Genomic DNA, 25,498 nt, shown 5'->3' on the forward strand with positions numbered 1-25,498 from the left:
GCAGCTAATAGAGAGCAGCTGAGCTCACAAGGAAGAAAAAATATGGAGACCTAGATTAGAAACCGGAGTCCCATTACTGCAGGTTTAGAGCCTCTTTTAAAAAAAATTATTTTTAAACCATATTCTCATTTAAAAAATGTTCTTAATATTATTTTTTGGTTTTTATGGTTTTAATGTGTCTTCTCACCCTCCCATTAACATGTGAATGTTTAACCACTGACCTCACCAATTGTAATACAGTACTGTTTGAAGTCATGCTTTTGTTATCCCCTGACCAGCTTTTCCAGATTTCTGTATGTTTATGCATAGAACCTTCTCTACCTTAAAATTGCCAACATTCCCAATACACAGTAAGGCAGATATTTTCAAAGCGGCCTAAAGGATTTGAATATGAAATTCCTGTTAATTTTAATGGGAATAAGGGCATCCCAATTCCTTATGTTGCTTTGATAATCATAGAATCATAGAATATCAGGGTTGGAAGGGACCTCAGGAGATCGTCTAATCCAACCCCCTGCTCAAAGCAGGAGCAATCCCCAACTACATCATCCCAGCCAGGATCTCAGACTAAAGCCATAAACATTAAAATGGAATGAATCCGTTTTTGAAAAACATCTGCCTTAGCTTCCTAGTTGCAGACGTCTTTCAATAAAAGAAGGTCCAGGGATCATCTTCTGATTTGATCAAAAATAAAATTACTTGACCGAGGCTGATATTTTGCATTTTAAGAAGTAACAAGGGTGTTTTTAATACAAAGTAAACACTCGATTTTTTTTTTTTTTTTGTCTAAGGTTAACAAATAAAAACCACAATGCACATCCCCGCATTATATGATCATTTTAAAAGACTTTGGCTCAGATTTGAATTTTAGATTTGTGCCACACTGCTGAGATAAGACTCTGGAATTCCTGTTACATTAAATATAAATATAATGTAAATATAGTACAGTGGTAAATTTCATTTCTGAAGACTCTCTCCCTGCAGAGTGGATCTGAACAGAATTTAACGTTTATTACTAAACTCAAGCTCACTTTTGTTACTGAACATGAATGAGTTACTAGATGCAGCAGAGATATTCGAGTGATAAACACCTTTCTCTATTTGCTACAGACCCCTTCGCTGTTGCAGTTTTTCACAGAAGCATAGGAAATGTTCTTAAATGTGGTGGAAGTAAAATTAGTGCAGCTCCACTGAACTATTCCTGGTTTCTTGCCCTAAAGGGAAGACAAGCCAGCACACTGAAGGCTTCATTAATGATCAGCTATCATCAGGAGATACAGCGAAATACTGCTTGACATATTTGCCTGAGTTCCCTCTATCTGTGTAATCATTTTAACTGGGTGCTACTCCAATGAAATCCTGTATTTTGTGCAGAGGGGGAGAGCATAGATTTGATTCTAAGACATTAGTGCGGGGAAGAATTTAATGTACAGCAAGCTGAAACTAGGAAGCCAAAAGATCAGTGCATACACTTTTAATAACTGAAGTGCTGTAGAGTATAAAATATTAACGAAGTAAGGGAAACCATGACACTGATGTAGGCTATAACATAGCTAAGTTCCCCTGATTGCCATCTAGATGCAACTGCTTTGGCAGCACAGACCAAGTCCTCCGAGGATATCATCAAGTCCTCCAAGTTCCCAGCAGCCCATGCTCCAGCACCCAACGAGATACCAAAGATTGAGACAGACCACTGGCCAGGTCCTCCCTCACTTGCGGCTGTAGGTATGCAAAAAACAATGAACTAAGTGACATGGATTAAGAGGTACATATAAATAAATCAGATTAATATTGAAACTGTAAGCTCTCGGGAGCAGGAACTGTGTCTACCCCTGTTCACCCCATAGCACATTGAGGCCTTGAATCTGATTGGGGCCTCTGTGCATGCCTGTGCTGTAAATAATAATAGCAAAGAAAACAGGTCTTATAAAAGAACTTTGGGACTGTTAACATGGACATTCTCCCATAGAGGAGATATATACTGGGCAATTGGTTATGGACGGTTCAATGTCTTGAATGCATCATAGAAGCCTGACTTCTTTCAGTTATTATTTATTTCACATTCTAGTTCTATGCTAACAGTAAATGTATTTGTAAAACATGTCATTTCTCTGGCCATGGAGCTTTTTCTGTGGCAATGATGAGCACTGTGAAGGAACAGTCATTGCACAGATACCTTCTGAATGAGACCAGCGTAAAAGTTGTGTTTCTCATCTACAACGCATCCACAGAATGTAGATCTTTCTTTTCCATGTTATTACACTGCAGGTGTCTCATTCATTGTGTTTTCTTTGAATCACATACACAATCATTTTTTTTATTTGTCTTTTGCTTTGTGCTTGTGATGATTCCTGACCAGGAGGGATGCTAGGCAGCTAATTTAAACATTACTTCTTTAGAGATGCACAAAGGAAACTCTTTAGGTTGGTTATTTCAGTTTTGTGTGAAGAGTTTGACACTCAACAGTACATTCCATGTAACTGTTCACAGAACTGTAACAAGGGTTAGGAATTCAGTGGTGTGAGATGAGGCAAATAATATGAATGGCTAATGTAGAGGGAATCAGTTCACTAGAAATACCTTCTACATGCCAATTGAGACTTCACAACCTGTGACATCAAATCGATAATTCATGGGTATTTTTAATCTTTCATTATAACACCTATGATAACTATAACATAATGTGTTATTTGTCTGTGATGGGTCATCACCTCCTCCCAGTCCATTACCCACCTGCCAATGGACTGCATCTTGATTGTTACTATTTTAAATAAAATTGCTCCATACACTGGCTCTCAGGTTGCTCTGTTTTTCCTGAGAAACTAAACATGACTGTGCAGAAACTATATTGGCCCTAATGCACTCAGGGCTTTTCTGTACTCAGCAATAAGTGGATCATTTACATATTATTTGACATGATTAAAAACAAACTCTTGAGTCTGTATTTAGGTTGGATGCCTGATTTACTGAGTGTGATGTTTTCCCTGCAGAGCTAACCTGGACCGAACAATTGAAAAATAAAAAATGTGTATTCCTACTATTCTGCAGAAAACTCTACAGAAAGACTGGGGAAAATGGCTTGTTTAGCCAACAAATCTTAACCTCTGTAACTTTTTAGCTACCTCCACACTAGCTCCATTTTACAGTTCCCTGTATAATATTGTGTTGAATTTAAGCATCCTAATGGTTCAATTGCAGGGTTTGGTTTTTACTCAAAAACTCCCATTTGGTAATAATGAGAACTTTGACTGAATTAGGACTGATTGAAAAATTAGTCAGGAATTCAGGATTTGGCCCACAGAGGGAGACTACTGCTGTCATCGAAACTGCCTGTAACCTGTTCATGACTATGTTCTAAAAAATCATTGAACCTGGTTCTCATTTACTCTACAGCTGCTTTACTTTGGCGGTCTAAATCCACAGATTTCAGAGTAACAGCCGTGTTAGTCTGTATTCGCAAAAAGAAAAGGAGTACTTGTGGCACCTTAGAGACTAACCAATTTATTAGAGCATAAGCTTTCGTGAGCTACAGCTCACTCCACAGAGTGGATTGAATATAATTCATACCTACTTGGAGACCCCTCCATGCTGTCAGTGTGGTGTAAAGTGGCCTTTGTGTAAATGAGAATCAGGCCTATTGTTCTCGGCCATTTTGGTACAGGTACCAGCGCTTTTAAATTCAAGCCTCTGTGACTGGTGATCGAGGCTTCCCCTCTCTGGTAAGCTGATGGCAAGCCTCTATGCTAGGTCCTGGAACACCACTGCTGCTTCCCTTCTATTCACTTGTGCGTGTTCTAAGCAAGTGTGAAGCTTTAGCTACTCCAAACTCCAATCTTGCAGTGGTGAAACTGGGACTTCAAACAGCTCCAGCCTCATTGCTGTGTAAGTGGATTTTGGAGTAGCCCAAACTCCATTTCTAGTTAGAGCATGTGCATATTTTTGGGAGCTGGGATGCACTGCCTAGTGCAACCAAGGGTTTCGAAGTCTAAACTGATAAGGAAGCCTAAACAGTTTGGGAACCCGTGTTCTGTTTAGTGTAACTTCTCGCTGTGGATAGTGTGAAACCAGAAGGGTGATGGCAGTGGGTGGACTTGCTCAGAGTTCATTTGGATTAAGGGTGGATTTTGAAAAGGCTTTGGAAGCTACTGGCAATCTTTGCATTTATTTGATTTTATTTATTTAACAAACTAAGTTGGGTCATACTGTGTAGTAGTCCTTCCGTCTCTGGTGTGGTGGGACTGATCTGAGAAAGCTCTCTTTGTACCATGGTTTTATGGAAGCAGGAGCCGACATGAGACGCAGATCAAGTGGCAGAGAGGAAGAAGATGAAGAGCTACAGAGACGTCGGCAGCTACAGGAGGAGCAGCTTATGAAGGTTGTTTTAGGCTTATCTTAATACTATTTCCGAATCTTCCACTGTGCACCACGGACAGACTTTTCATAAGCAGTTTCAGCTGTTTTAATAAACCAATCCACCATCGTATTTTGCTTATATATATATATTTTTTTCTTCCCATTTATAGCTTAACTCTGGTCTGGGGCAATTGATACTAAAAGAAGAAATGGAAAAGGAGACTCGCGATGGGCCAGCTCTTTCAGCCAGTCGTTATGATTCTCCAGTTAATTCATGTAAGCAACAGAGGTGAAAACTATCTCTAAGTGGTCCATGGAAGCCCACGTGGTGTGTGCCTGGATCCTGGGCTTTCACTCCTGAAAATCTTGGTCTATACCTGTTGGCTTTATTGTTTAATGTAGAAATAATATTAAATTGAGGATTTTAGAAGGAACTTCTTGGAGGAATAACTCCTTATATACATAATGTGTGATGTAAAGTTTGGCCCTGGTAACTGCACTGCGGACACTTATCACAAACTAGTGGGCTAGCTTATTAAATTACAACAAACTAAACACACCTTGCCTAAACTTGAGCTTCACATAGCCTTTTAACCTTTCCCACAGGGGAAGAGGAAATCAGAGAGCAGGGCAACACATTCCAAAGTGCTAGATCCTAGCGAGTCAATGTCTGTCTATCTAAGCTAGCATTTCAATCGGATGCATTACATTCCGGAGAAAAGGCAAAAGTATTAGCTGTCCCTTAACTGTTTGCTTACAGGGAGGTCAGTGATGCAGCCAAGAGTTTGGCCTTTTTTTGTATATATATTTTTAATATATTCTTTTATCCCTGGTGCACTTTTGTGCCCTTCTCAGAGCTCCAAGGATTATTCCTCACCTGTTTTACTTCATTCTCCTTGCCCTCAGGGCCCTGCATCATAAGTCTGCTCCAAGCCAAGAAAAATCAAGAGCAGCTCCCTGTGGAACCTGTCATTGCCACTATTCCATCGTTCTCGTGGATGGCTGCACAGCAAGATAAAACTCTCTGTTCTTCCATGTTATATGAGTAGGCTGTCTCTACAGCACTGCAAGCCCCTATTGGTCAGGGAGAGAAGGACCAGGCTAGGGCTCAGATCTCTCCTGTGACCTTTCATGGTCACAGGGCTGGCGTCTTTCTAATAATATCAGAGCTCACAAAGATGAGCAAATGCACTGGCTAGAGAGTCACCTTAATGGAAACCTCTCCGTGCCCCTCTATACCGTTACATCAGTGCTAATCTGCAACACCTCTGCCTTGTGTGAGATCTGTGGACTGCTGGTCAGACAAATTAGTGCCTTCGTCGACATCCCTTATCTCCAGAACATCTTGTCCTTTGTACTTCCTCCTGTTTTTTTTTAAATGTTTCCTTAACCAGAGACCGCAAGGGCAACATTTCTGGGTGTCTGACGAAGTGGAGAGGGATGCTAATTGTGGGGAAGAGAGAAGAAAGTCCCTGTAATGGAAAATGAATTACAATGTTAACTTCGGAGGCACTACTGTAGGACCATATGACCACCCACTTAAAACTGAAAGCCAAAGAAATGCCATCGTGCCGCTGCACTTTCTGGCATCAGCTAAGACGTTAAGCAGAAGCACCATGGTACCACAGGAAAGCCTGTTTCCTTGCTATTTTAGATGAAACCAAGAGTGGTGGAACCTGTCGTCTGGTCATGCAAGATTTCCTAACCCAGCTGGGATAAGCTTTGAAGCTAGATGCTTAACCAAGCCAAAGCCCCCAACTGGTTGAGGTTCAACCATTACTACTCACTCGAATCCTACTCCCAATGAAGTCATGTGGTTGGGTACATATTTGGCTCTCTTAGCCAGGTTGTCAATGTTTGCTTTCCAAAGTCTATGCCGTTTCTCAGACTTCATTGTATCACTACCCCTTCTGACAACAAAAATTACTACACGGCCCTGGGAAGGGCGACCGAAGCCCGAGCACTGCCGCCCCAGGTGGGTTGGCCAAAGCCAGAGCACTGCTGCCCTGGGAACGGGGCCAAAGCTGAAGCTCGAGGGCTTCAGCCCTGGCAGGGAGACTGCAACCTGAGCCCCACCATCCAGGGCTGAAGAAGCCCTTGGCCTTCGGCTGAAGCCCTGGGCGGTGGGGCTTGGACTTCGGCTTCCATCCCAGGCCCCAGCAAATCTAACGCCAGCCCTGGTGACCCCATTAAAATGGGGTCACAACCCACTTTGGGGTTGAGAACTGCTTCCTCAAATGTTCTGACTTTGAGTTTCCAGTGGATTTTTGGTGTTTTAATAGGACTTTTCTCTCCTCCTCATTCAGCCTCACATGTCTCGGCCTCCAAAACCTCCTCCCTCCCTGGCTATGGAAGAAATGGACTGCACAGGGTAAGATGGCAGCAGTGTGGAAAAGCAGAAGGTGGAGTTAATATACAGTCAGGGTATTTATTACCTTACTGATCCCATCAGGTCTCTAAATTGGATCAATCTTTCTTTTAAAACTAACATCAGCATAACAAAAGCCACCTGCTACCAAGAGCCTTGCCCCTCCCCATTGACTAGATTCTGCTAGTGATGTGTACTGTGCAGCATGACCTGAGAGCTGAAGGCCTTTGTATGAGAAATACCTGCACAGTCATATATATGTGAACTGTGCATTCATATGTCCGTGTTTTCCTTCCTGTTACAGCCTGTGTCTACAGACTTCGGTCAGTACAATAGTTATGGGGATGTGAGCAGTGGTGTTCGAGGTAAGACTGAGTTGTTTTTGTTTTTTTCTTGTTTTGCTTTGGTCCCTGAGTGAACTGTGACACTAGCTTTGGTTTCTGCTGTTCCCTTTTTAAGGCAGCAAATGTGGTTGGTCTCCTGTCTGCGTCTCAATTTTTACCTCTGTCCGGTAAACTCCAGAGTTAACTGTAAAATGTGCAGACATTTGTCGGCATTTTTTTTCCTAACCACTTTATGGGGTAGAGTCTCATTTACAGCAAGGATCTGTTCTAGCAGTGCAAAGGGGTCTCAGTGCAAATGAGAATCAAACCTTACGTATTTATTCAGGGATGTGCACTGAGTTCTGTTTTGCTATATTATAGAGCTGCAAATTATACACCATGAGCAGCATGGTCTGCAACCATGAGCCACAAGGTTGGGAGCCAGGGAATGCTAAATTTTAATCCCAGCTCTGCCACTGGCTTGCTGTGTGACTTCGGGCCAGACATGTAACCTGCCTGTGCCCCAGTCTCCTCATCAGTAAAATGTGTTGATGATTAATATTTACAAAGTGCTTTGAACACACAAAGCCCGAGAGTCATGCTCCATATTGTTGTTGTTTCTGTTGTGAGAAATGTACCAGGTACAAATGACAAGGTGCTGTTACAAAGCACTCCCTGAGCTGCTGCTCAGAGATGTGGGCTCCGTTTCTTAGCTTACAATTGAGTCTGGGACTGCAGTGGCCAACGTGTCCATGTCTCTGGTTCAATCTGAAAGCTCGGGCACACGAGTGTATTGGGTCTGGTTCCCATCTCTGCGATGCTGGTGTAAATCAGGAGTAACTCCACTGGCTACGATGTGTACAAGTGCTGAGAGTGAGACTGGAATTGGGCCCTTTGTATACATCGCTTGCCATTACTGCAGTTTGTCAGAAGTTGCATTGATTATGGCACGCAGGTGCCAAAGCATGAAGTGACGCAAGATTTCCAGGGGAGTTAATCCTCTCTGAAGCAGGAGAAACACTTTGTCCTTTTAAAACATTTTTTTAACTTCACCTTTTGAGGGCCAACCCAGTCACTTCGGCGGTCGTGCTGCCAGTGACGTGCTCCATAAACTGGCAACCTCCAGGAGAACCACAGGGGCAGTGGCAACATGACATACCTCTTCTTGGAGTAGCCTTTTGGGGCCGTGAAGAGAGTCCCACATAGGCCTCTTCAGCCAGGGAACATTACTGTAGTATGGGGAAGGAGAAGGGAAGGTGTCCTTCATTCAGCTTTTCAACTATGAATCAGGTTCTATCTGCACTCTAACTTGTAAATGAGCATGTAAAAAATGGTTAGTTTTAAAACAAGGTTTGCATTCCCATGAATCACGTTAACTACATGTTTCAGAGTAACAGCCGTGTTAGTCTGTGTGTGTGTATGGGGGTGGGGGGTGAGAAAACCTGGATTTGTGCTGGAAATGGCCCAACTTGATTATCATACACATTGTAAGGAGAGTGATCACTTTAGATAAGGTATTACCAGCAGGAGAGTGGGGTGGGAGGAGGTATTGTTTCATGGTCTCTGTGTATATAAAGTCTTCTGCAGTTTCCACAGTATGCATCCAATGAAGTGAGCTGTAGCTGACGAAAGCTTATGCTCAAATAAATTGGTTAGTCTCTAAGGTGCCACAAGTACTCCTTTTCTTTTTGTTAACTACATGGTTAGTAATGGTGACAACTAACCATGTGTCATGCAGGACAGTGGGCTTGGCTGGCTCATCAATGTCTCAGGAGATCATAATATTATTTTCTGCTCCTATGGGTCCCGCAACCAGGCTGGTGTAACTGGACTGGCCAGACTTCCTTCCTCCCTACTCTTCGGTAGAACACTCCAGAATGCTTTGTCCCATGTGCTGCTGGTACTGCCCTGTGTAGCTCCCAACCCACAACTCAGAGGTTCTCTGATTTTCCCATAATGCAAACACTGTCAGATATTGATGGGGGTGTGGATGCTCAGTCAAGGTTGACACATGGTTGCACTGAGCAAAAAGCTCATGAGTGCTCACAGCTCAACCTGTTTGTAGTAACAGGTCTGATGCGGGTGTCATGACCTGGCTACAAAAACATGGCTGAAGTTGTCATGTAATCTTAGGCTTAGAAAATGGATGGGACTGTGAACTCAGGCCACATTACATGATGCAGCTGGGTTTGTTGAGCTGCGTTCTGCTATTTATTGTGGTTTCTCCCATTTTCCAAAAGGTCTTAATGTTGGGAAATCCCAGGTCCTAGTGCCAGTGAGGTTAACTGTTTATCTGACAAGTGAGGAACCTCTTGGGATAACCTTCAGTGCATTCAAGCAGAAATGCTGGTCCCATATGTGTGGGCCCAGCCATTTGTGTTCAGAAATGTATCATCTAGGAGTTTCAGTGAGCTATCTTAGACCTACAAAGCATGTCAGGTATTTCATAGCACTTCATAGCCTTGTAAAACATCAGGAGACTGGATGAATCAGTCAGTTGATGGAGAAGCCTACAGGATGAAAATCAAACCAGCTTCTCTGGGCCTCATCCGTATTAAACAGTGCAGAGCCTACACTTGTTTTCTTCTCTCTGACTTTTGTTATACACATCAAAACAGGAACAACTGGTACTTTTTAATATCTGCATTTCTACTAAATATGGAGACAGACAGTCCTCCTCCTTAGTACTAAAAAGTCAAACAGCAAATTCTGCATGTGCTAAAGGCTTTAGGGATTGTTCAGAAGTATGTTATATGTATCAATACTGCTCCAGGCATGATTATACAGTAGTTCTCAAGATGGATCTAGCCAGGGATGGACAACTGGTCTGGTACATCTGAGTTAGTTTGCTGAAAGCTCTCCTATTCCCTATGACATTTTCTTCACTACTCCTAGAATGTGGTTTTTGTTGGATATTCAGCTCTCCTCTGCAAGTGAAGGGACGCTGCCCAATGTCCGGCATAACAGCGTGCAGCAGAGTAGCTAAGTACTGCATGTATATTTTGTACCCTGTACACAGAGAATATGAACTTACTTTCTGTAAATGTCACATTAGGGGAGTGGGCCTCTGGCTAAGGTTAGTTAGGATTTCCGGGTTCTGTTCCCAGCTCTGCCATCATCTTGTTGTGCAGCTTCGGACTTTCAGTGGGAGTTCCTGTAGATCCCTTTGACAGTCTCACTCTTTGATCCTATCTGTACTGTAAAATCCTTAGAGCCAGCTAAAAGAATTTGTTGCGTTCTTTTTTTTTTAAATACCTTTTCAAACAGTCTGAAAATGTCCACAAAAAATGTTTGTATCATTTGAAACATTGCAATTTTTGACTCAGTGAAAGTTTTCTAGTTGAATCAAATAGGTTTGGAATAAGCTTTTTGTGAGGTTCCCCCAAGACCTATCTACAGTAAGACTCTGTGGCTCAGGGACAGTTAGAAAATCCCATGAGAGACAGATGGGTCCCTACTCTTTGCTGTGTGAGGCATAGCAGTACTGCAGTGCCGATAGGAGTGCCATGTTTGCTGATGTGGTGGGAGTTCAATGCACTTGCAGAGACTAATATTTTGATGGTGATTATTTTAAATAATAATTTGCACTTTTGCACTTATGAACATTACTTGAATTGACCCACAAGAAATATATTTCTACTATCTGTGCCGTAGTGCTTATATTCTTTACCATAACGACTTAGGACTTGCACAGGAAGCGTGTACTGATTTAACTAGGGCTGTCAATTAATCGCAGTTAACTCATGTGATTAAGTCAAAAAAAATCAATCGCAATTTAAAAAATGTATCACGATTAATCACACTTTTAATCACACTGTTAAACAATAGAATACCAATTGCAATTTACTAAATATTTTTTGATGTTTTTCTACATTTTCAAATATATTTATTTCAGTTACAACATAGAATACAAAGTGTACAGTGCTCACTTTATATTATTATTTTTATTACAAAAATTTGTGCTGTAAAAATGATAAACAGTTTTTCAATTCACCTCATACAAGTACTGTAGTGCAATCTCTTTATCGTGAAAGTGCAACTTACAAATGCAGATTTTTTTTTTGTTTCATAACTGCACTCAAAAAACCCAAAACAATGTAATACTTTAGGGCCTACAAGTCCACTCAGTCCTACTTCTTGTTCAGCCAATTACTAAGACAAACAAGTGTATTTACATTTATGGGACATAATTCTTCCCACTTCTTATTTACAGTGTCACCTGAAAGTGAAAACAGGCATGCACATGGCACTTTTGTAGCATATCTGGCAAGGTATTTCCGTGCCAGATACGCTAAACATTCGTATGCCCCTTCATACTTGGGCCACCATTCCAGAGGACATGCTTTCATGCTGATGACGCTCACTAAAAATAATGTGTTGATTTATTTTCTGACTAAACCCCTTGGAGGAGAATTATATGTCCCCTGCCCTGTTTTACCTACATTCTGCCATATATTTCATGTTATAGCAGTCTCGGATGATGACCCAGCAAATGTTGTTCGTTTTAAGAACACTTTCACTGCAGATTTGACGAAACGCAAAAAGGGAACCAATGTGAGATTTCTAAAGATAGTTACAGCACTCAACCCAAGGTTTAAGAATCTGAAGTGCCTTCCAAAATCTGAGGGGGATGAGGTGTGGAGAATCTTTTCAGAAGTCTTAAAGGAGCAACACTCCGATGCAGAAACTACAGAACTGAACCACCCAACAAGAAAATCAACCTTCTGCTGGTGGCATCTGACTCAGATGATGAAAATGAATATGCATCAGTCCGCACTGCTTTGGATCATTGTCGAGCAGAACCTGTCATTGGCATGGATGCATGTCCTCTGGAAGGATGGTTGAAGCATGAAGGGACATATAAATCTTTAGTGCATCTGGCATGTAAATATCTTGCGACGCCGGCTACAACAGTACCATGAGAACAACTGTCCTCACTTTCAGGTGACACTGTAAACAAAAAGCGGGCAGCATTATCTCCTGCAAATGTTAATGAACTTGTTTGACTGATTGGCTGAACAAGAAGTAGGACTGAATGGGCTTGTAGGCTCTAAAGTTTTACTTTGTTTCACTTTTGAATGCAGGTTTTTTTTGTACATAATTCTACATATGTAAGTTCAACTTTCATGATAAAGAGATTGCATTACAGTACTTGTATTAGGTGAATTGAAAAATACTATTTCTTTTGTTTTTTACTGGCAAATATTTATAATCAAAAATAATAATATGAAGTGAGCACTGTACACTTTGTATTTTGTGTGGTAATTAAAATCAATATATTTGAAAAGTAGAAAACATCCAAAAATATTTTAATAAATGGCATTCTATTATTCTTCAACAGTGCGTTTAATCGTGATTAGTTTTTTCTAATTGCTTGACAGCCCAAGATTTAATTAATGTTTAGGATGTTGCACTGATTTAATTAAGCCAATTTCTAAACCAATGTCATTAAATTGGTACCGTTTTCTCATTTGGATAAGGCCTTGGATTCTAATTCCCTTCTCCCTTAAATCTTTCCCTTGACTTCAGTAGAAACTGGATCAGGCCTTTGGATTCAAGTCAGTCAAAAAATCTGACCTGTCCCCAACAATATCAGTACATCACATCAGTTCCAACACTGTCGATTGACTGGGACAGAGAGACTGTTATCTCTTTCATGTTTAATTACAAAATAAGCGGAGATGAGTTACTGGAGCTAATGCACCCTTTTGTGAATTGATAGCAACTATCTTCCGATATCTCTGAGAAACATCAATAGTGTCAGAGTGGTGAACAGCAAGCTGATGTCTGCTGGAGGCTGCAAACTGATCTGATACTGCTTTCGCTGAACAATTAAAATATTCTGTTTGGTGTTTGTGACCAATCCATGTTCTGCTGCATTCTAATGCTGACAAGATTTCCCTTTGCTTTTCAGATTTCCAGGTAGAGTACGGGTTTTCATCCATCAACTGACAGCAGAGATAAAAACATCCACTCTGTTATTCAAGTCTGAATTACTGCTACAGGGAAGGGTTTTTTTAAGACATTTGTTTCAGTTTATCTGCATGTTTAAGCATAATCAACGATGTAGACTTGTATCAACAAGGGACAGGCACAGCTAAGATTCTTCCTGGTACAGCCCCAGAACTGTATGGGTGAGGAGGCCCGCACGCCAGTTTTGTGACCTGCTTTGTAAAGCTAATTGATGTGGAAATGAAAGTTATCTGTAGTGGTTCCTTCTTGGCATCTGAGCATGGGTTCTCTCTCCCCATGTCTTGTCCCAACTAAAGGGTGGTCTAGACACATTCCTCTTCATTCTGGGGGCCCCCATCTTCCATACTACAAGCCCCAAACTCTCCCTTTTCGTCTGTGGCTGTGAACATGGAATTCACCCTCCAGCTGAGAAAGCTGGCCAGTGGTCTCCTATGATGCTGTCACCATAGATCTTCCAGCAGTAGATGCTCTTGCAAGTGCCAGCCCCTCCTCTCCAGATCCCAATGATAACTTTTTGCCATTGCATATCTTAATGAATGTTCACAATAATATGTATTTGTACAGCACCTAGCACAATGAAGCCCCAACATGGTTGGCCTGTAGGCGCTATGGCAATATAAATGCTAAATAATTATTATAATTTAAATACTTGGGCAAATTGATTATGTACCGTATCAAAGATGGATCTGCAGTGAGAGGATAACAGATTACAAGATATATTTGTCGTGCCATGCATTGTGCTTAAAGTGTGGCTATGCTATGAACAGTAACTATGTAGAAATGGCACCTTCTTAACCCAGAGCTGCCTCCTGTGTGCGTTCCCAGTAAAATCTGCCTGTGTGACAAAAATAAGTTGAAGCTACTTTTCACTTGCTATCACTGTAGAACCAATACACCTAGCAGAGTGTAAACTGGAGTCTATTCATGCTGGTACATATTCAGCATAATTGTTCATTAAATGCCCGATTTAACTCCCACTAAGGTCAAAGAATCTCTTTCCATTGACTTTCGTGGGAGTTGCCCTAAGTTTCAATCAGTTGTTCCTGTGGAAAAGGCATTAGGTTTTCCCAGGTGTCCATGAAGATAAAATGGAAAAGTAGGATACACATGTAACAGAGCCTTTGTAATAGGACCTGCAAAGCCTTTATTACTGATGATGTGTGAAATGGAAAGAACTCAGATTGACTGTCACAGGTAGAGTTTGCAGTTAGAAATGACACCATTTTACTTGTCAGCTGAGCATATCGGATATAACTGAGTGCTGTTTGTTATGAGAAAAAAGACTTGCGTGGAATTTCATGGTGCCATTTTTGCAGTCACTTTTTCAGAGTAAAGCCACACTCTAACACTATCCAAGTGATAAAGTGACAGTTGCAAGGGGCAGCATGACCCAGTGGTTTAATAGTGCCCAGACATATTGTCGTGTGGGATCTGAGTTCACAGGCGCCAACTTTCGCTGGTGCCGGTGGGTGCTCGTGCCTCGGCCCCGCCCCGACTCCGCCCCCTCCCTGCCCTTATTGGATCCCTCCCCAAATCCCTGCCCTGGCCCCGCCTCTTCCCCAAGCGCGCCACGTTCCTCCTCCTGCCCCCTCCCTCCCTCTCAGGCTTGCCGTGCTGTTTTGCAGCGCAAGCGCTGGGAGGGAGTGGGGAGAAGCAGGATGCGGTGGCCCACTCAGGGGAGAAGGTGGAGGCGGAGCGCAGGCGGAGGTGAGCTGGGGCGGGGAGCTGCCGGTGGGTGCTCTGCACCCACCAATTTTTCCCCGTCAGTGCTCCAGCCCTGGAGCACCCGCGGACTCGGCGCATATGTCTGAGTTGAGGTTCCAAGCTGCAAGCCCACAGAGGAAGCCATGGAGACAGGAAAGGTGTGGCCACTCTGTAGTAACCCCCTGGTTGATTGGGAGTGCTATGGATGGTTTCACAGTGAGCCATGTCCAGGCCTACTGAGCCGAGAGCAGATCAGAGCCTTTGAGGGAAGGAAAATTGGAGATGGGATCCAGAGCTCACCTTAGAAAAATAATAAGCAGGAGTTATGACATTGTTCCATATGTTAAGATTAATTGTTAAGATTTGAGGAAAGTTTGAGCATAAATTCACCTCTGTTTTCACCATTACATAAGTACCTTTTCCCTGTGTGTGTGTATGTGTAACCTGTGAGTCTGATGTATACCTATATCCGATGCAGTCCCTCCCGGATGGTCATGTTCCCGGAATGAGAATGGACAGAGGAGTGTCTATGCCTAACATGTTGGAACCAAAGGCAAGTGCAGCTAATATTTTCCTTCGAGACAGTGAAGGTTTGAATATGTACTGCAGATGAGATACTATAGGAAATGTCTTGAGTCCCTGTTGTTTCTCTTTCCCTCATCCCAATCATTGCTCCTTATGTGCCAAATCTCTCCCTCTGTGCTGGCCCTCACCTTGCATGGGTGTGCCTCCTGTCTGCTTCAGGGGAGGGACAAGAGCAGCCACAGTATGCAGCCCCAAGGAGGGATTTCAGAGGGCAACACTGAGAGGCTGAAAGTGCTTGAGTGATGCCAAATGCAGCTCATTCCCTGCACAGCTGTGATTCAAAGAGCCAAAACAGCAGGAACCCACAGTGCTTAAACCTGGATAGACGCATAACTCAGGAACAGGCATGTTTAACTGTAGTGAGGCGGGGTTAGTTACAGAGCATTAGTGGAAAGGGAAGGGCTTAATTCTCACACTAGGGCCTCTTTATACCACTCCAGCTGTGGAAAGAGGCCTTGGTGTAAATGAGCATCAGATCCTAAAAGTTAAATAGGGTTTGATACTCAAGTTATTGGAGCAGGAGGAGAAGTCATTTATACACAGGCATTGTCCAACTTACCCGACTGTGTATGCTGCTTGTTAGTAAAACAAATGCAGTTATCAGCATAGCTGTTATGCCTCACCTTACAGTACATCTGAAACCTGTGGGTTATAGCAACACACCTTTCTAGGGGTGCACGCTAACCCGTAAGAAGAGATCATTCTCCTTATTAAGAGATAATGTGAAGCTGCCTGGTGCAGTAAACAGATGCATTTTCCCCACCTCTGCTTTTGAGCCAAGCTCACTGCCTTTCTGAGACTCTCTCTTTCCATTTCATTCTAATCCTGTTTGACTGGCATAGTGAGCCAAAAGGGAAGCATGAAAACATTATTTTTCGAGAGTAATTGAAAGACAATGGCGAGGGACAGCGGCAGTGCATCTTTTCCTGTGGATTAGTACTGCCCCTGCCTTGACGGTACTGTATGTAACAGATTGGCACCGCTACCTGTCCAGTTGGCAGAAGCCCTGTATAATCTCCAGGTGACTCCCGTGTGACCAAGAGGAATGTTCCTTAGGTGTACCTCCGCTTCCCACACAAACATTTAGACTGACGCATGCTCACCAAAATCCGTCATTTCTCAGTATTCAAAGGGAACATTCACATGACTCATGTGACCCAGGTGCATTAATCCCCATGTGACTAGATTACGCTCAACTCTTATGGTCCTACAATATCTTGGATTTTCCTGTAAAACATAGTGAAGGAAGTAAAGAGAGGCATTGTTCTTGGTCATTACTGTTAATAGTCACAGGGAGAAGATTGTTACCAGCTAATGTGAAATGTGGCTTATGAGAAATGAATTGGGAGTTGCGGGGGAGTCTTAGTCCATTTCCAAGCCTGCAGATGGCACCATCCCAAATTAGCTATCACCTAAACTGACACAAACTGAGACCCCGAGTTGGTAGCCTCAGTAGAGAAGCCAAAGTCTTAAGCAGGCAAAGAGGCTGGAGCACCCAAGTAATCCACCTAGCCATTGAGCTGCCACCTCTACCGAATTTTATGGGACAGGCCCAGTTTTGAAGCGCTCGAGAAGTGAGACAGATGGTGGGAAGCTTGCGCTGCTGCTGCCCTACTGTACCTGTTCTAACAATGAATAACAGACTCACATCTCCAGGGCTGTCAGTCCACCTGCCTTCATCAGCCCTAAATTCAATTTTGAAAAGAGGGATTCTTAGGGTGTTTGTTGAGAAAGGATGGTATCACCTGGGTATAAAATGTAATACTTTACAACTGTGGCTAAAGGCATTTTGGGACTGAAACTGAGTGTTAATAGTGAGAGGGATTCAGTTAGAGCTGTGTTTTACATTGTATATATTTCTCTATTGATGGTTAACCTGCTGAAAAACTATGGTTTTGCCAAAATCCTAAGGGTTGATGTTTCTGCCTTTAGGGTGAGCAGCAATTTTTGCAGACAACATTGCCTTTTCTGCTTCTGAACCAGCATCAGACATATTATAGAAGGCCCTATCCCTGGCTTCATAAGCCTTGACCTAAATGAAATGCATATTTTAAAAATATATTTATATATCTACCTTAGGGAATTCACCACTCCCTAGATCTTGCTTTATTCTGGCTCCTTACTGCAATATAATGCCTGCTTTGATGCAATATAACCTCTTACAGCCACCATTTCTGTTGATGGACCCAGGCAATACATTTTTAAATAACTGTTATTCTTGCTTTGGGTGGCAAATTCTGACATTGTCCTCAGGGTAAAATTTATGGGAATTTTGCTGAAATAAAAGTTTAGTTTGTGTTGACATTTAATCATGTAGGGCCAGATTCTCAGTTAGTATAAATTGGTGTAGCCCAATTAACTTGCCAACACCAACTTAAATGAGCTGAGGATCTGGCTCAAAATGTGTGTTTATTGCCCATGAAAAATATGGGATGTGGAAATTGGTGAATTTCACGAAACTTCACCCAATAGAAACAAGCAAAGAGTACCTCAAAAGGGGATTAGAGTTTGTGTGTTCTGAAACCAAGAATGATGAACTATGCTATGAAGTGAATTTTTAAATATAAAACATGATGATGACCTCAAACCTTTGAAATAAGCTTTCCCTGTGTTCACTGTGGTTATTTTATGACAAGTTACACTTTTTCATATAAAATTGTATACTGTAGTTATTTTAAGTGTTGAACAGAAACAATGTAACTCTTAAAGTATAAAGTAGAACTAATTGTACAATTATGAGAATGTCAGACTCTACTAAGACATACTGGTTGTAAGATATGGTTAAATACACGTTATTTAAGTTATTAACTACAATAAACTCAATGGTATGTTTATTTATGGCTGAATCTTATTTATTGTGCTTCTGAAAAATTTGTTGGGATAGTTGGTGACTATGGAATGAACTTAGTGAGGCAGGACAATACAAAGTTTTGTCACCAGGGACAGTCTTCATTTCTAAGAACGTTAAGCGTATTTATAACATTGGCTGGCTGCATAGCGGTTTCTGTGAGAGGAATTGGTGGTCTCTGTCCTTTCCCCAGTGGACAAATATGCACATCACTAAAACCACCACCACAGCTGGCAATAAAGGCCAATCCAATTTGCACTGAAGCCCATGTTAAAACTCACATTAACTTAAATAAGAGTTGAGTCAGGCCCTAATTGAGAAGCCTGTGGGCATGCTCAGCAGAGCGGCCAAAGGTGAAATGGACAATAGGAGATGGACCATTAGAGGTTCCATTACCTTTAGACATGGTCTCTCTAAGTTATGGCAAAGACACATAGGTGTCTCGGCAAAGGGACACCTGAACTGTTGCTGTCTATGCTGTAGATGTTTGATAACTAAACAGAGGACTTCAGTTTCCAGGGCTGTGAATCCAGCACTTCATTTTAGGCACCAAATTTTATTTATCCCTTTCTGTGGCATATCATTTTGATTGGGTCAGATTGATTAGGGAATAGCTGACAGGAAAAGCTCCAAGTCTTTTCATTTTAAAACTGTGGCATTAAACCTGTCCAAATAAATGAAGAGCATGATCTTCCTTAGTCCCAAAAATTGATTAATGTGGAATATCTGACTATTGAGTACAGTATTAATCAAACCAGAGAACCTCATAAAATATTGTATAGAAGATTGAATGGATGTATGCCATGTTAAAGAAGGGGAAGGCATGTACAAAACCTTCTACAAAACCTTTTCCTGCAATCCATCCATCGATGTCAAGGTCAAAATGCACAGTGGCGACCTGTGATCTGTTTGTAAACAAATCAACAAACAACATGAAAATAATTCATCTGATAAATTTCACTCAACACAAGGCCCGATGTGGTAACTAACAAAGTTGTTAAGAGATGCTACTTTTTCTGACTATTTTCAGGTGGTGGTGGTGGTGGTTGAAGTACAATAGACATTAGTTCTTTTCCTTAGAACTGTGCAAATTATTGCAACCATCAAAAGTGTTCATGAATGCTATATATATTTTTACCTAAATAAACTCCACGCTAACTTACCAAGTGGCAAAAAATTTACTAGAGATGCATCTTTGTGGCTAAAAACAAATGTATATACTGTACCTTTTATATAAGTCTGTGGGAAGTATGGATATACACATCTCTGAAAATGGTGCTGACGGGTATTGTACCTACGAAATGTGGTCGAGTTGATTTTGTTAGCGAAGGAGTATTTGTTCAAGCCAGACTGGACTTCAATTTCAGGCAACTTGAAGGTTTTTTTTTATAGTTTTGTAATTTCCTTCTAAGAACAGTGGTTGTGTGGTTGGGTGAAGAATACATATATGTTCTTTGTTTTTGAATGTAAATATGTCTCTTCCCCCTCCTCCCCCCATCCCTCTTATACACAAACAGATTTTTCCATATGAAATGCTCATGGTGACCAACAGAGGGCGAAATAAAATATTACGGGATGTAGACAGAACCCGGCTTGAGGTAAGGAAGCAAGTTCTTAAATAGACTTTCCTACTGAAGTTTATTATTGTTCCTCATTTGAACAATCAAATGTAGAAGTGTGGGCCCTTGATTAGAACCAAGAAGCCTGCTCAGAAATGCCTTGCTTAGCAATGGAGATTTGTCAAGAGGAAGGATTCCGGAGGTGGTAGCAAAGGCGAAGGGTTAAACACTATAGCAATTGCAAATCTGCATTGAGGAATGAATATGAATGTCTCATTTAACCTCACTGACAGAGCTGCTCAAGCATCCAGTTGTGTTTGCTCATAAATTGATGAGAAGGCAGATATTGGTAAATCATTATCCAATAATCATAGGAACATGAGCTCCGGTCCAGTATCACATCTCTGGCAGTGGCCGGTTCCAGATTCCATAGGTGCTGGGGGTGCTGGCTTGAAGTGGTTTCCATCAAATACGGGGTTTACCGTTTGGTTCATTAGCTCTCAGCACTCCCACTGTACGGATTGTTCCAGCCCCCCTGCCAGCTGCTACGGAGGAGCCAGGGACTCCAGACTGCCCTGTTATGGAATAACCTGCCCACAGCAGAAGTTTCTTCCCAGCTGCCATTAGTTAGTGTTTGCCTTATGTCTAGAAGCATGAGGTTTATATCTCTACTTCCACATTAAAAATTGTTCATCAGTGTGGGTTAAGGAGACTTGGGCAAGTTGTGCGATGTTCTGACGGCTTGTGGTTATAAACCCGGTTTTGAATGGGGCCACCAATATCCAGACAGCATTATGGTCATTTCTATATGTTTTGAAAGGAATGGATCTGGGGGCTATAGGTGTATTTCTGCCCTGTGTTTTGCTCATGCACCAGGGAGAGCTTCGTCCCCACACCCAGCATATTCTAAGCAGCAGCTGAGGAAGAAACCTTTGTAGAGTCTGAGACAGCACTATGAGGGGGTGTGGCCAGTGCAGGTGCTGACGCACCACAGCTTCAAGGGAGTGTGATTTGCTGGAGAGATGGCTTAGTCAAACCTTGCTTTCCCTAGCACGTGTGCTGCATGCTAGCTGGCCCAGTCCTTTCATCACTCTCTGTCTGTTTCCCTCTCTTAAAATGGAAACAGTAATACCTATGTCGCAAGTGAGCTGAGAAACCTAATTAATGGGGGACAGTGAAACCCAGTGGATAGAGCACTGGAGTGGGATTCAGGAGACCTGGGTTCACTTCCGGGCTCTGCCGCTGGCTGGCTGGGACGTTAGGCATGTCACTTCCCTTCTCTGTGCCTCAGTTTCCCCAGCTGTGCAGTGGGGATGATACTGACCGCTCTTTTAAAGTGCCTGGGGGACCTACTGATGAAAATCACTATATAAGATGTAGGTATGATTATGAATTCATTCGTGGTGGAAAGCACTTTGAGAGCTTTGTTAGCATTATTTCAGTGTGTGTCCCTGGACCTTTAATCAGGCCCCTAAGGCTAGCACTGGAGCTGCTTGCCAGTTTACCCTAGCTCCCTGAGACTTGCTGTGCTTCGAAATGCAATCTTTAATGAGCCCGTTCTCCATTGACATCTCCTTGGTTGTTACTGACTGTGCTTTTCTCCCTTTTTCCAGCGTCACTTAGCACCGGAAGTTTTTCAAGAAATATTTGGCATGACAATACAAGAGTTTGACAAGTTACCTCTTTGGAGACGCAACGACATGAAGAAGAAAGCAAAACTCTTTTAATTCACTCTACATTTATAGCCCTTTAAACAAAACAAAACAAATTGCATAGGATATTGTATGATAAAGTCCAAATTCTCTTCGGAGAGCAACTTACTCATCCACCAAAAAGGGAAAATCTGACAAAGGCACCTGTATTCATAGCAATTGGGCCAAGATGAACATTTGCCAATGGGGTAAAAATTTCTGTGTTCAGAAACTCGATGGTAGTTTTCACATGTGTAAACTTTTTACATGTTGTATACATGATAGGAAGCGGTTCTTTTCTTCTCCCTCAATAATATTCCCTTTTCTTTTGTCCAGAATATGATGAACTTTATTGCTAGAGCCAGGAAGTGCTCTTAGGATGCCTAGTAGAATGAAAGAATTGTAATCATTTCAAGAAATGAATATATATACATATATTCTGTAGTATACCCATATGGTAAAATTAATCCTTTTTGCACACCATTTCTTAACTGGCACTGTTTTAAAAGGGCATATTCTTTCTGTTATGAAAGAACGAGGTAGGCAGTTTGCTCTGTTCCGCTGCATACCAACCAAATTATTGGAAAACAGATTCCCTGCTCGTACTTGTACTACATATATGCTAGGATATCAATAGTGAATTGCTGTGTATGTTTTCAGATCTTCCCTCCTCCATACTTTCTGCTTTAATTAACATGGCCTGGGCTTTACTAGTCATTTAAGTAAAGGGAATGGTGTAGGAGTGGCAGTTTTCTTGTTGTTTAGTCTGGGGATTTAGGGTGGGTGGAGGGAATGAAAGGGTTAAAAGGAAATTCTTCTAATGTATGCTCCGGTGCACACCCACAGACTTTGGGCCAAATTCCCTGCTACTGAAAAACGGCTCAGCTGCACTGAGTTGCACCAGCAGAGAATTTTTTTCTGTGTGGGCAGACATGCGATTTAACCCCTTTTGGCAGAGGAAGGGAGGCTTCTGTGTGAAATAGCCCTATCTTGCACCATGTTTTCCCAGTACAGTCTCATTGGTTAAATCGCTGTTGCAGACATTGACGATACTGCACAATGTATCAAGTTGAGCACTTCTTTTGTTGTTTGTTACCGTGTTTTCACTTATGCTTTGAAAAGAGGGTTTGGAATTTCTTTCATGCTACAAAGATGCAGCCTTGGGATTTTGGTTTTTTGTTGTTTTTTTTCCTTTGTGCCTGGCATGCTTTGTAGGGTGCAGGAAGTCATGCAGGATAGTTTTTTGAATGAGTTATGTTTATTATTGTTTGCATTCTTTTCCCACTGTGCTCCAGAGTGTGAGGATTGCCTGTATATAACTTCACTGCTTGGAAGGCAGGTTGTGTTCACACGGGGACATGAGGAACACATTAACTTCCCCGAATGAATGTTTAGCTGCTGAAAGGTCAGCATCTTCTCTACATTGGAGCTGAACTGCCAATGTATCCCTCTCTTTTATGAGTGTGCTAGTCTACAAAGGGATGTCAAGATTTTCCTTTTAGATTTGATAGTCCTCATGGGAGACACCAGAGGCTTTTGTGTTTTCTGTTAATGAGGACTAACACATAGACATCAGGAGGAGGAGGTGGTTAGGTCTGTAAGGTCGTGTAGGAGATGTGAGATTCTGGATCATTGCATTGAGTTTTGCACTTCTGCTCCAGCAGGACAGCATGCTGTCCAATAACTAATCTTCTCAATGTGCAGAATTAAGCAAAACCTGCTTTCTGTTTGCAGTCCCAGAGAGGCCTGATCCAACAGAACCAGTGCTGTTCCACTGAAGAGATCTGGGCAGTGGGTTTAGTATTTGGAGGACCTATCCAGGGGATCCATCCAGCCTGCATGCTAAAGAGCACAGCCAGGGGAAAGGGATGGTGCAGACCAGGGGATGAGTTGGTGGAGGTGCTGTAATTCATAGAATCATAGAATATCAGGGTTGGAAGGGACCTCAGGAGTCATCTAGCCCAACCCCCTGCTCAAAGCAGGACCAATCCCCGATTTTTGCCCCAGATCCCTAAATGGCCCCCTCAAGGATTGAACTCACAACCCTGGGTTTAGCAGGCCAACGCTCAAACCACTGAGCTATCCCTCCCCCCACTGAGCTATCCCTGTGATTTCAGTGGGGTTACAGCAAGCATCAGTTCAGCATGTTGTTTTGTTTCAAGTTCCAGCACAAGCATAATAAACATTTCCAGATTACTATTAACAAGTAAATGGGAGTGGAATAACTGAAATGTGAGATGCAAATCCGGGTTACCAATGAAACCAAACACAACACACTGAAGGGGCAAACATCTTATGATTAGGGCATTTGTTAGGGTTGGGACTTACTGAAATTTGCTATTTGTTTCTTGCAGATTATGGCTCAATTTCAAGATGGATATTTTGGGTATCAGTTTTTAAAAAATCTCTGAAAGTGTTTAGGCCCCAACCCTGCAGATGACTCCACATGAACATAGTGTGACAGATGCTGGTGAGCAATAATTTCAAGGGTCAGCCTTAGTCTGCGTCTTTTTCGCAGTTCTAATTTTCAGTTCAAAGGATGCTTTCCTGCATAGCACAGGAAAAGCTGCATGCTTGCAGACCACATTGTTCCCTCCATCTCTAGATTTATTAATAAACATCTGCACAACAGACACGGGAACGTTATCCACGGAAAAGTTGAAAAACGGCAAAGTTTGAATTTCAAAATTTCTGATCTGCTTATTTTCAGTGCTTTATTTTCAAAAACCCAAGCTATGAAAAATGACTTCAGGTTAGATTGTATCTATTTCTTACCAGTTTCCAACCTATTGTCACTATCCCTGCTTAGAAAGAAACGAAAGAGAAGCCAATTTAGATGCTCCAGACATGTTAGCAAAATCCTGAAGATGAGTGTAGACTATGTAGAAGCTGGTGTCATTGTTCTTTACAACCATAGGTTTCTCCATTACTAAGAAATACATGGAGACATTCAGGAAAGTTAAGATGAATCAGATAAATGTGTGAAGTTAAAGTACATTAATTACAGAGGGTTACACCCCTGTGTAAATGCTGTCATTCAAGACAAAAGTGATGTTAGTTCACTGTCGCTAAATTCTCCGCTACTGTGAATTAATGTTGCTTTACCTCACAACTTTAGTTATTTCATCTTAACTTTCCTGAATGTCCCTGTGTACACAAACCCTAGGAGATGCCATGACTTTAAGGATCACTGCTGCAGCCCTGGGGCCTGTTTTCTCCAGTGAGCAGCTAGTAATTCTCACCACAGGTTTTTCTACCTTCCCATCAGGCGGAGAAGGCAAATAGCAGCCTTGTAAACAGAGACATAGCCCCAGGGAGGGGCTCCTTAATCAGTTTGTGAATCATTTCCCTAGTACCACTCCCGTATTCTGTTGTTTTGGGACATATCTTCAAGATGTAGTTAAATTCCCCCTCCTTCTTCAACATTCCCTGGAGATATGCTGCTGTTCATGTAGGTTCCCATTTGCAGATACAAATGCATATTACCTGATTGCTGATGTGTTCGCATGTTCTAAGTATACTAGTGCATTGCCATGATTGGCCTGGGTGTAAATCAGTGCAGAATTTGGCCATAGGCACTTCTTTTTGAAAATGCTGCCCATTACTTATTGTCTTTCATTCAGGTCTACAGCACCCATACCAGCAGTGATGAGATTGCTGAGGAATGCTGTGTGTAGCTTAGCAATATTCACAAAAAGAAAAGGAGTACTTGTGACACCTTAGAGACTAACCAATTTATTTGAGCATAAGCTTTAGCTCACTTCATCCGATGAAGTGAGCTGTAGCTCACGAAAGCTTATGCTCAAATAAATTGGTTAGTCTCTAAGGTGCCACAAGTACTCCTTTTCTTTTTGCGAATACAGACTAACACGGCTGTTACTCTGAAACTTAGCAATATTCGTCAGTGTAGTTGGGATCAAGTAATATGACTTACCGTTTTTGTCCCCTCTCCTGTCAACTAAGAGACAGAAAAAAGACACAAGAATTTTTATATAAACCAGAAAGAAGGAAGACTTGGCCAGTCCAATGTCCTTGCACTATATTGTAAGTGAACTCATTTCCACTCAGGCTTGAAAATCAGAATAATAGTGCAT

At 42.0% G+C, this 25,498-nt stretch overlaps 1 protein-coding gene across 14 annotated transcripts in view; it reads left to right on the top strand.

Moving 5' to 3' along the window:
- ABLIM1 (actin binding LIM protein 1) overlaps positions 1 to 25,142 on the top strand; it is a 314,726-nt gene extending 289,584 nt beyond the window's left edge. For 6 of the 14 annotated variants that reach the window (XM_073354282.1, XM_073354291.1, XM_073354280.1 and 3 more), the window contains 6 exons: positions 1,579 to 1,725; positions 4,281 to 4,375; positions 4,524 to 4,629; positions 6,660 to 6,724; positions 7,026 to 7,086; positions 12,959 to 15,183. In XM_073354282.1, the coding sequence (XP_073210383.1) occupies positions 1,579 to 1,725; positions 4,281 to 4,375; positions 4,524 to 4,629; positions 6,660 to 6,724; positions 7,026 to 7,086; positions 12,959 to 12,996 (512 nt within the window). In that variant the 3' untranslated portion in view covers positions 12,997 to 15,183. The other 8 variants (XM_073354286.1, XM_073354281.1, XM_073354289.1 and 5 more) reach the window with 5 other exon arrangements.
- Positions 25,143 to 25,498: the final 356 nt, after the last annotated feature.

This window comes from Lepidochelys kempii, chromosome 7 (genome assembly GCF_965140265.1).
Source record: "Lepidochelys kempii isolate rLepKem1 chromosome 7, rLepKem1.hap2, whole genome shotgun sequence".
Lineage (NCBI taxonomy): Eukaryota > Metazoa > Chordata > Testudines > Cheloniidae > Lepidochelys > Lepidochelys kempii.